This window comes from Hippichthys cyanospilos, chromosome 7, assembly GCF_059441005.1.
Source record: "Hippichthys cyanospilos isolate Australia breed blue-spotted pipefish chromosome 7, RoL_Hcya_1.0, whole genome shotgun sequence".
Classification (NCBI taxonomy): Eukaryota; Metazoa; Chordata; class Actinopteri; order Syngnathiformes; family Syngnathidae; genus Hippichthys; species Hippichthys cyanospilos.
The window spans coordinates 3731819-3743950 of record NC_142375.1 but is presented as its reverse complement, the minus strand read 5'-3'; the positions used below and the strand labels follow the sequence as shown (position 1 = coordinate 3743950).

General features: G+C 43.7%; 1 protein-coding gene across 2 annotated transcripts; it reads left to right on the top strand.

The window, feature by feature from the left end:
- Positions 1–6816: 6816 nt before the first annotated feature.
- slc22a7a (solute carrier family 22 member 7a) lies at positions 6817–12132 on the top strand. 2 transcript variants are annotated; one of them, XM_088419878.1, is made up of 9 exons: positions 6817–7137; positions 7572–7675; positions 8530–8684; positions 8741–8909; positions 10567–10684; positions 10757–11078; positions 11395–11503; positions 11631–11837; positions 11909–12132. In XM_088419878.1, exons 1-9 carry the CDS (start codon positions 6826–6828, stop codon positions 11997–11999), a joined length of 1587 nt encoding a protein of 528 aa, XP_088276004.1. In that variant the 5' UTR covers positions 6817–6825; the 3' UTR covers positions 12000–12132. The 2 variants fall into 2 exon arrangements, with proteins under 2 accessions (XP_088276004.1, XP_088276003.1); XM_088419877.1 differs by lacking the exon at positions 11909–12132 and having other exon boundaries at positions 6818–7137; positions 11631–11902.

Below are 12132 nucleotides of genomic sequence, written 5' to 3'. Positions count from 1 at the left end.
GACTTGCATTCTTCATTTAGAATCGATGTAGGTCAGGGGTCACCAACATGTGCCTGCGAGGATCAAACGAGAAGCTCACAGGCCTGTTCTGCAAATAGTTCACTTTCAAAAAGGGTGGTGACCCCTGATGTAGGTAGTACAGTATCTAGTGCTCAATTGGCTTCTATTAGCTAAGCATTAGTCAAAGGTGTCAGCTACCCTCCATAAAAATACTTACTTGACACTTTTGGTTTGTCACTTTATAGCTCACAGATATGAAAAGTCCAGTCCTATTGGTAAGGAGGACCGAAAGTACCTCAAATAAATTAATAAATGTACCATTAAATAAAGTGGTCATTGAATAATTCTGTTTCATTAGTTAAATAAACGTTTGATTAAAAAATTATACATGGAATGAAATAAATCAATGTTTCCCAAAATGTGTCAATTAGATTACCAATAATTATATTTTATACATATATAATTATTTCACACTTGTGTGTTGTGGAGGGTTCGGATTAGTTTGGGTTTTAGGAATTTCATGAATTTCTTTTATCTGTCAAAGTTTGATGGGCGGGCCCTAACCTGATTGGTTAGCCCGCTCTTCAAGCCAAGACAAATGTGGAGGAGCCAATCATTTTCGGTCCCTCTTGACACAATGTCATGTTTAGAACTACACTCCTCCTTGACGCTGTGTCCAATGGTTTTCTGCAAGGTCCTCTCAAAAGGTCCTCTGTCATTGTAGCCGCCAAACAATTCAGGCCATAGCAATTCCACAACTGTGGACCATGAAATAATGTGAGAAATCATTATCTATACTTCTTTTAGCATGTGATTGTTGGTGATTCAATGCAGTGGTTCTCAAATTATTAACTTCATCAAATGTTTCAGAAAAATAAAAGTTCATTAAACAAATGTTATGCTCGGTAAATTCAGTACAATGTCCTTATTTATAAAACCCATTATCTCCATCGTTCTAGAATTGTTCGACCCAATTTGTCACGCGCCACCTCTCGTTACCTGTTTAGTGAATGATTTATTTTTTGTGAACAGATCTCGATTATGATCTCAGAAGAGGACACTAAGGTCATTTTTTTTCAGTGGGAATATATAATTATTTTTGAGAACAGGATTGACAATTTATGTATATGTGTGTATTATTTTTTTTAAATAATATTTAATAATTATTAAGTTAATGATTTTTTTGTGAACAAATCTGCTGTAATGCCAAAAGAGGACGCTTTATGTTTATTTTTATTCTGTGGACAAATATTAATTTGTAAATATTTCTTTTTGACAACAGGTCTGAAACTCAAGATTTTTTTGTGGACAAATATTTATAGAGTAAATCATTTGGTTTTGATAACAGATCTCTTCTATAATTGAAAAGAGGACACTTCATGCTTCATTGTTTCTTGTTTCTTGTGGTCAAATATGAATTAAGTTTGAAGGGTTCTAAAGTTTAATACATCAACAACTCTCAACAACATGTTTTTGTTTTTTGTTTTTTGTAACCCAAAATTGCTTTGCACTGGTTATTTGGCTGTAAACATATTTCACAGGTGGTACATCATTGAAAAAAGGTTGAGAACCACTTATTTAATTAACTAAAGATACATTTAATGAGACATTGATTGATTTAATTAATGAGAAATTGATTTAAATCATGAAAAATTTAAGCAAAACACTTATTTAAATAATGACACCTTTATATAAGAATTTAAATACAGTCCTCCATAGATAAGGGCGCGGGGCACCGACTCTACATACATATATATATATATATATATATATATATATATATATATATATATATATATATATATATATATATATATATATATATATATATATATAAATATATATACAGACCCTCAGACACTTTTTTTTAAACCCACAATGGCTGAAGAAGAGCAAAACGGAAATTGGGCCGCCGCTACTTTCAGCATTGGTGTCCATGTCAATAGAATAGGAGTTACTATTGGAAATGAAATGCGAAGACAAACTACAAACAAGTCATGAAAGTCTTTCTGAGGAAAAAAAGAAGAATGGATTGTTTACTGAAATAACTTGGGGACAGCCGTTTTGGGTGAGTTGATATGTTTTTGTCATTTTATGTCATTCATATTGTCATGTTTGGTTGTTGTGAGTTTGTGGGGTTTTGTTCACGTCATCGTTGTCTGCGTTCTCGTCAGATTGATTTGGTCTAGGGATACTTTGTCCAGTTTTGCTCCCGGCTCGGTCCTGCCTCATTTGCTTGCTAAAACGTCCTTTTCTGAGCCACATATTTCCGGTTTTGCATTTTTTGCATCCCTTCCTCTGGACTGGCCTTTGTCCTTCCTCTTCCCAACTCACCATGCCTAGACGTCACACTTATATTAAATTGTGATTTGTAACTTAGCATACAATCTTGTTAAATCTTGCCTGCTCTTCGTGGACTTAATAAAACTTCGCGGACTAATAATTTTAAATTATTATTACTTATTCTAAGTTTTGGCAAGTAGAATGATAAGTTTTAATTCCTGATGCGGGTTTATTGATGTTTAAATGCTCTGAAAAATAGGTTGGTCGTATTTTACGTAGATAGCCTTTATTATCATTACACCTGCAAGTACAAGGCAATTTTTTATTTTTTATTTAAAGGGACAATGTGTAAGATTTAGACTGTTATTCATTAAAAATGAATTTTATATATATATATATATATATATATATATATATATATATATATATATATATATATATATATATATATATATATATATATATATATATATATATATATATATATATATATATATATATATAGATAGATAGATAGATAGATAGATAGATGGATAGATAGATAGATAGATAGATAGATAGATAGATAGATAGATAGATAGATAGATAGATAGATAGATAGATAGATAGATAGATAGATAGATAGATAGATAGATAGATAGATAGATAGATAGATAGATAGATAGATAGATAGATAGATAGATAGATAGATAGATAGATAGATGTATGGGTTGCTCCAGTATGCGTCCTGCGTCTCGGAAGAATCCTGTTTTCCCTAGGGCAGTGCTTCTCAAATAGTAGGGGGAGGTGTTGCCAGCAAGGGCGTGAATGACCCCAGGGAAAAGGCTGTGTTTTTGACATGTGAAGTGTAATTGCAATAAAATAAGAATTTTAATTTTATTTATTTAGTTTTTTTTAGGTTCTTTGATGCACTTGGCTTTTTCAGTTTTCAGTTTTAGACTAAGTTGTAACCCATAACAATGCAGTAGAAAAAATCATTAACAGTTGTCAAAAAATGATTCATATTGCTTTTTTTCTTTTGTTCATGTTAAAAGGGATACAGGTTGAGGTATACTTATACAATTTGTATCGATGGTAATCTTATTTATAGTCTGCGTGTTGGGGGCGGGGCAAAAAGTTTTCTCTCTCCTAGGGGGGCTTGGCAAAACATATTTATGAAGCACTGGCCTAGGGTTAGGGTCACCTAATCTTGACATGCACTGTCCTTGCGAGCGAAGTTGTTTTGCCACCGGAACCTGTGTGGCGCGCCCACATGAACGACCGGGGGGTCCGACGGGCCCGGGAAGGGTGGAGCCCATTGGCCACGCCTCAACCCCAGGGCGCCCTAAAGGACGGAACTTTGAGATGGTTCACTCTAACACTCTCCCCAAACGCTGTCCAGGCCGCAACATCTTTTGCGTGTTTTAAAGGACAAAATGCTTTTCCTGTGACCAAAGCAGGCCGGCTGGCCCTCCGCATGACCGGACGTGCATCCGCAGAGAAATGAAGCGTGGCCAACAGATGGAGCGCCGGCCGATCAAATGATGGGAATGTCGAGTCGGGTCAGCCGTCACGCCGCTGAAAATGGGACATGCGGACGAAAGACAAGTAGCCATTGACGTCAAGTCGAAAGGATTTCTTCCTGCAAAGTGAGCACGCACGGCAAATGTCACCAACTAATCGATTGGCTCTCTTTTGATGCTATCGATGCGAGTCCCCGCAATGTAACGTTGCCGGCTGCCACAAAATCTTAACAATCATTTGGATGATCTCGTTCCCAAGCCCGCTTCTTTCTTCTTGAATGCTGCAGTCGCATGATGTCCAAGAAGCTACAGAGCAACGAAATCATGTTTGCAGCCAGAAATTTTTCACAACAGGGAACTTTTCACAATAGCAGATTTATGTCACGCAATCTTACAATCTGACTGAAGTTAAAAACAAACCCATCCAACATTGAAAAAAAAATTAATTGCCAAATCTACAATATGCATTCATTTTCATCCTTACATTTCTTGCATATTGTAAATCACTTTGCTTCATCCATCTTTCATCTTCATTACTTTTATCCTTTCTTCAAGTGCTAAGTGACTCATCTGTGAGCGCCGCACGTCAAAATGACTTATTTTGGCAACTACGCCCCTCTGCGCAGGCCGCAACACCGCCTACCTTCCACAATTTCTTTCAGAGCGGAAAACGTGGCGGACGAACTATTTCTTATGCCGGTACAAACACCTTTATGATTTGGCTGAAAAGGAATACTGTGATCTTAATAGCGCCAATGAGAGATGAGAGATGAGGAGTCTAGATAGTTTGAATCGACTAGTATTCTCTACTTCTGTTATAGAGTAGTGTTGTTTGCATACAGTAGACTCCATTTACTGCCACCTATAGTATGGGAGAATAGTGTCTGTCTGCGGGGGAAAGCTGCACTGAGTACAAAGTGCTGCAAAAAATGTGCCGGCGCATCAAGCTTAAACCAAGCTAGACTTTTCCTACAGACTAGTTTTTGTAGTTGTGAATTTCATTGCAAGGCATATGCAGGAAAAAAAAACTTTTTGTTTTATTCAACTGGGATTTTTTTTGGTAGGGTGAAGTAATAAAGAGGGAAAGGCTTCAACGCATGGGGGGTATTTTTCCACATAAGAGTTTTCTGTATGCCTGAAAGATGGATCCGCAGCCGAGGAGACTTAATCCACAGGAAGCGGAAGAAGGTCCGCCTCATGACAAAACGCTTCCTATATTGCGTCTCGGTTGCCCACCCGCGAGGACGGTGACTCCGCCTGACCCATGTGACTATGCGTGGCCGGACGGTCTCGACCAGTTCCAACAATGTCACGCGTGCCGGGATTAGGTTGAAGGTCATGGCAACGCCGCAGCCTAGCTAAAGCCAGCGAACTCATCGCGTGCCAAAGAAGCCTCGTCTAACCATCCTTCCGGCCAAGGCACGTTCAGAGCAAATTTGCCTCAGGTGTCGGCTCTCGGGTGCCAAATCCTCCGCGTCTTACCGGGCCGTCCGACACGCAGCAGAGCCCGAGTCAAAAATAAGGAAATGCTGGTAAATGCTACAAAATATACCGCAGCCACTGCAAAAACAGCCCCGCTCCAGCGAGTTTCTCTTCTTGCTTTTTGTCAGATCACACTCGAGGAGGGCAGATTTGTTCCTCGGCTTGGTGTTGGAACCAAACCTTTGTGAATTTTGGGGACAAAAACACTTTCTGGTTAAAAAATGCATAGCATTGCACTGCATTACTCTCATTCGTACTGAGTAAATCATTAGTATTTTTGTGTGTGTAATGCCTTACACTGGTGGTTCTCAAATGGGGGTACGAATACCCTTGGGGGTACTTAAAGGAACTCCAGGGGGTACTCAAGATTTTAAACAAACAAACATGCAAGAATCCTTTAAAAAACTGATTAATGAATAATTAAATGTTTCAGGAAAATATAACTTCATAAAACAAATGTTATGTACAATTGGTTATTCAATTTCATTCATTTAAAAACCAGATTCTCCCCCATTACTAGATTAGTTCGAACCAACTTGTTACGTGCCACCTCTCGTTACCTGTCTGTCTAATGATTTATTTTATCGCGCTTTAAGTTTGAATAATTTGCGTTGGACATTTTTTTTAATATATATATATATATATATATATATATATATATATATATATATATATATATATATATATATATATATATATATATATATATATATATATATATATATATATATATATATATATATATATATACCATAATTATTACTTTTTGAGAACAGGTTTGACACTGTGTTGTTTATTTTTTGTGGTTGAACATTTATTAGTAATTGAGTTAATTATTTATTTTTGTGAGCAGATCTCTACTATGATCCCAAAAGAGGACACTTTATGTTTAATATTTTTCCCGAGGAAAAATGATTATTTATAATTTCATAGAGAACAGGGCTGACATTTTATGTTGATTATTTTTGGTGGACCAATACAAATAAAGTTTGAAAGGTTCTAAAATTTAATAATTCAGACACTGATGGCATGTTTTTGATTTTTGTTTTTGTTTTTTACCCAAAAATGTTTTGCACTGGTTAAGGGGTACTCAGCTGCAAAAGTATTTCACTGGGAGTACATCACTGCCAAAAGGTTGAGAACCACAGCCTTTCACGACCATGTTACAGCAAAAAGTCATGAGTTGCAGTCATTAAATTACTTTTGTAATGCATTACCCAAAACTCGTCATTAAAAGTTATCAGCGGCAAAAAGACCATTTGGCTTTGGTGTCACTTTTAGGGCTCGCTTCAAAGGTAGTCAGAAAAGGAGAAGTCTGAAGATGGCCATAAGTGCGAAAATAAAGTATTTGTACTGTCCACCAGTGATCATGCGGGATTCAACATCATGTGCAATTGTCCGGTTGCCAGCTGCTGATCAAGCGAGGAATGCTTTTCCTCGTCACGCACTCAAATGCACAAGCGTGCACGCCGAGCCCGTCCTCCGGCCGCCTCCAGAAGAAGAAGCCCGAGAAGAAGAAGAAGAAACGCCTTTGGTGCCATACAGGCCAGCGGTCGCCATGAGGTTCGAGGAAATCCTTGACGACGTCGGCGGCTTCTCCAGCTTCCAGCTCCTGGTTCTGCTCATCCTGTGCCTCCCGCGGGCCATCCTGCCGCTCCACTTCCTGCTGCATAACTTTGTGTCAGGGACGCCCGCTCACCGATGCGCCCCCGGGCCGCGCGTCCCTGACTCCATCCGGCCGTACGCCACCGCCCGGAGCTCCTGCGGCATTTACGAGGGGAACCTGACCCGGGAGAAAAACTGGACTGGCCTTTGTCCTTACGGCTACGTCTACGACCGATCCGAGTTCAGCTCCACCACCGCCACCGAGGTGAGTCAACCCCGAATAGTACTTGGCCAGGCTCTCGTCAATTCTTGACGTTTTGATAAGGCTTTCATCCAGTGCTTCTCAATTGTTACTTGCAAAGTCCCACCAAGGAATGAGAAAGTATTTCACGCCCTTGCAGCGGTGACTGTAAATAAGATCATCATTTATTCAAAAACGTTTTCAAGTACAGTATACCTAAAATGGGATTTTTTTTAATATTAACAAAAGGAAAAAATAAATAAAAAAATAAACTTTGACCAAATGTTAACTTGAAAGCCTACATGTTAACAATTAAGCTCAACTGAGAAGGAGCACTCTTATCCCATCTCAGTCCACCGTAAAGCGGTCTCATCGGAGTCTCGGACAGATGGTGGCTCGTGAGCACATCGGGACCGCGTCCGTCTCCAGTCATAACGCGTGTGCGTGTGTGTGTGCAGTGGGACCTGGTGTGCGAGGATCGTGGACTGAATCAGGCGCTGGCCACCTACTTCTTCCTGGGGGTGACCTTCGGCGCTATCCTGTTTGGACATCTCTCCGACAAGTCAGTGAGCAGGCCCCGGCAAAGTTTACGCGAACAGCAAAGTTTCTTCTCCTTGTCCTGGCTGAATTTTGTCAGTAAGCATGGGGCAAAGTGCGACTCCTTGGTCATGTGCGTGTTAGAGCGCAGCTTGACGCTTACGTGCCTCATTTGCACTCACCATCCTGAGGGTAGATACAACCTGCACTAGTCTTATAAGCCTAGATGTATATGAGATATCCTAGATATAGAGAGATATACAAGCCCAATATTTAGGTTGAGGGCTCCAGAAAAACTGGACGTATTTGCCGCCAACATTAGTCGAGCGTTTCCTGGGGCCCCAGGGTGTCAGCGTCGAACGTGATCAAGACATCAAGGAAAATCGGCCATGAGAAAATACATTTTCTTTTGTCCTACCGACGAAGTGACATCGGGCAGGACATATTTTGTTTGATTTATTAACACTCGGTTCTTTGGCATCACAGTTCATGGATCCAGTTGATGCAAGAGTTGCAGGCCAAAAGTCTTGCTTGGTAAATATGAAAAGGCGTGTGATGTTGACCTTACGGGCCTTGCCTCGTTTGGGACCGCAAAATCGTCCGGCATCATTGACATCTATAGGCGCGCTGGCAGGCACGTCTTCGAGGACAGTCTTGGAAGGTACCAGACGGTGGGGCCTTCTGGGGTGGTCTCGGAAGCTACCGGATGGTCGGGCCTTCTCGGGCAGTCTTGGAAGCTACCGGACAGTTGGGCCTTCTAAGACAGTCTGGACGGTCAGGCCTTTGCCGGGGAGCGGCAAAACAGGGACAATGGTTTCCGGCGCGTCCTCCGAGAAGTTTCGTGAGGCTGAACGTCGGTCTGCGCGGCCGTGTGCGCAGGTTCGGGCGGAAGCCGATGCTTGTGGCGGCGTTGGCGGGCACCACCACGCTAGGGGCCACTTCGGCCTTTGCTAGCTCTTACACCATGTTTGCTGTTTCGCGGGCTCTGAGCGGCGTGACGCTGAGCGGCATGTCCATCATCGGCACAGTCCTGGGTGAGTTGCGCCATGGCCGGCGCCACGGGTGGCCATAAACTGCAGCTGTCTCTCAGGCATCGAGTGGACGGACGTGAAGCACCGCACATTGACGGGCACGCTCATCAGCTTGTCGTGGAGCGCTGGCAACATGCTGCTGGCTTTGCTGGCCTACGCTATCCGAGACTGGCGCCACTTGATGCTGGCGGTGACGGCGCCGTGCCTGCTGGCCCTGCTCGCCTGCTGGTAAGTCGCATCTCGGCACGCGTCGAATGTCGCTCGGAAAAAGCTCTCGATGAGTACACAATCTGGCCTAAACGTCCGGGTGGCCATCGGGACTGCAGTCGCGTTTGCACGGGGCTCAAGTAATGGCCGTGGCGCAACTGCGACAGCGAGTGGCAATGAGATAGGTAGCGCAGGGGCGCCCGCAGCTTCTTAGTCCAAGTGAGTTGAGTAGCTTTAATCATCAAAGATGTGCGGGGAGCAAGGTAGTCCTCTTGGCTCGGCCATATGGGGAGGGAAAGCGGCAGAGGAATCCTTATGCAATGGTGCGCCTCAACACACATAAAGACAGCATATTGATCAGATGTGGGCAACATATTTTTTTGCTGGTCGGACATTTGTCAGAGCCCCGCCCCCTTTCCGTCAGAGTCTTTCAAAACAGACGAAATTGTAGTCAGTCTATTGGTGTATTTTTTACCCGCCACCACTGGAGGGGGAAATTTGACAATATTTTTCTGATCAGTCATTCGTCAGGTCTACTACTGCCTGCCCTCACACGATATTTTTGTTTCCTGTTTTTGTACTTACTAACTTAAAGGGAAAATGTGTAAGGTTTAATCAGTTTTTCATTAAAAAGGAATAAATTAAATTATTATAAATTTCTAAAACTTGCAAATAATTGTATTCTTAATGACCAACAGTATGATTTAAATATAATCGTAGGAACTCGTTATCATTAACAGTGTTGGGCTCGTTACTTCTAAACTGTAATGCATTTTTATTACTTATTACTGTCATTTCAAAGTAATTAGTATTTATTTTTTAGTATATAGTATTTTGGTATTTTAATCGCTTTAATTACTCAGCTTCACAGCATAGTGATGCATTGTTTATGCCATAGGCAAAAACAGTAAGTGCATTTTACAATTTCAATGTTAATATTCAAATTCAAGATCAGTCGGCTAGGTTAGAGACATATGTTTCAAAAATGGATGGTTTCGGTGGGGCTAATGTTAGCAGATAGCCTACATCAGGCATGTCCAAAGTAAATAAGGAGAAATAGGAAAAGAAAGAAAGAAATAAGGACAAGTGCATTTAGTCTGTTGACTCCACATAATAGATGTTATGCAAGGTGAGAATAGTCACTCATGACAGCAGGCTGATTGCAGATAGTGCTGTGAAGATGATCATGCAAGCAAGTTTAATTAGAATTTAATTTAAATCAGAAAAAAGGGAGGCGGTAGGCCGTCAGCCAGACAACTAAAATGTCTATCCTAATTCATTCATCCATAATTCTGACGACAGATGAAAATTGCATTCCTGTCATTCATTGGTCTGTCGGCAAAACGGACAGTCCGTCAGTGCTGATGAAGTGCCCACCTCTGGTACTCATATGCCTAAAACATGTTATGCGGTGACCAATACTCCGGAGGCATTGAGCGGGCGGCAGTCATCCACAAGAAGACTTGATGCAAGTTGTCGACGACGGCTTTGCAAAACTTGGGGGCATAGAATAGAGGGTGAATAGAGGAATTCAAGGGTGGAACATCGTTAATCAAAACGACGGAGCGATAACCAGCAACCGGGAAAGACGGTTTGTGGCGCTGGATGGCGCGTGCGTGTGTGTGTGCGTGTGTGTGTGTGTGAGCATTCCCTCTGAAGCGGCGTTGCGGCCACTTAGGTGGCTGCCCGAGTCCGCCCGCTGGCTGCTGGCTAATGGCAGGACAGCTGAGGCCCGCCAGTGCCTGCTGCGCTGTGCCAAGATGAACCGCAGGGACGCCACCAAACTGCAGCCCGAAGTAGGCGCCGCACGCACGGGCAGGCAGGCACGCGCCTTGGGCCCTTCAAAGCCAAAGCCTCTGCACCGCCAGATCTTGGAGAAGGCGGCGCTGTCCGACGCAGCCAAGAATCATTCATATCTGGACCTGCTGAAGACGCCGCGGCTGAGGAAGATCACGCTGGTCTCCGGGCTCTCCTGGTTTTCCGTGGCCTTCCTCTACTACGGCATCAGCTTCAAGATCTCCGGCTTGGGCGTCAGCATCTACCTCACCCAGTTCATCTATGGTGCTGTGGAAGCGCCCGCCAAAATCCTGGCTTACTTTGTCCTGGACCGGATCGGCCGGCGCAACGGCCAGGCAGGATTTCTGATCACGACGGGAGCGCTCGTCGCCATCAACGCAGCCATCCCGCTCGGTGAGCAAATACACTATTTCAGCAAAGGCCTCAAAGTCAAATTGTTTGTTTGTTTGTTTTTTCCCTGACCGTTCGATGGGTTTTCGTGGGCCTGAGAACCATCAATTTCAAACTAATACAATCTCAAATCTGTTCTAGGTAAAAACTTAGACTGTGCAGATACTAGCTTGGGTACCTAGTACTAGCTTGCGCGCCACTTGCTTGGATGCCTCTAGCCAACGTGACCACTTCCAATACACAACAGCAGCAACTTGGTCACCATCCAGCTCTTTTCCAAAATGTGAGAGAAAGGAATTTGTTTCCTTCTATCTCCCAGACCAATCCGTGCTTCGGACCTGCGTGGCCGTGGTGGCCAAGTGCTTCTCGGAGGCGGCGTTCACCACCGCCTTCCTCTACTCGGCCGAGCTTTTCCCTACCGTCTTACGGTAAGGCTTGGCGCGGCCCTTTGACCCAAGGAAGAAAAGGCCGACCCCGGCCTCGCTCTAACGTGCCTCCACTCCCAGTTGGCCACCGCTGCTAGCGCGGCTAAAGAAAGCCTCTCTTCTTGGACAGGCAGTGCGGCATGGGTTACACCTCCTGCCTGTGCCGCGTGGGGAGCGCGGTGGCCCCGATGATCATGCTGCTGGAGGATGCCTGGCTCTTCCTGCCGCCGCTCATCTTTTCTGCCACCGGGATCATCAGCGGCGCGCTGGTCTTCCTGCTTCCCGAGACGCTCAACGTGCGACTGCCTGAGAACGTCGTGGACATCGAGGAGGGGAGGTAGGTGGCGGCAGGCTGCGCCTCGGCGGGCGGCGGCGCGCGCTGAATGGGCTCCATTGCTTGCTCTTCAGACACAGGGAGCCCGAGCCCGGTGACGCGTCGCCTCACCTCGAGATGAACGAGCACGCAGGCGTCGCCGGAACCGCCGCTGCCATCGCTTGACCCGTGTCCCCAATGTGCGCGAACATGCTTGACTTTGCGTAATAAAGAAAAACGCAATGCGAGAGTGGCGGCAAAACCCCAAATTCTTCTCCTGGTGCCATGTACGAGGAAGTGGGAGGCAGCTCGTGAAACG

Excerpts from the sequence above, each read along its gene's own strand:
- slc22a7a (XM_088419878.1), top strand. The coding sequence starts at position 6,826 with ATGAGGTTCGAGGAAATCCTTGACGACGTCGGCGGCTTCTCCAGCTTC. Across the intron at positions 7,676-8,529 it reads TTTGGACATCTCTCCGACAA|GTTCGGGCGGAAGCCGATGC; the intron begins GTCAGTGAGCAG and ends CCGTGTGCGCAG. Across the intron at positions 10,685-10,756 it reads CCACCAAACTGCAGCCCGAA|ATCTTGGAGAAGGCGGCGCT; the intron begins GTAGGCGCCGCA and ends CTGCACCGCCAG.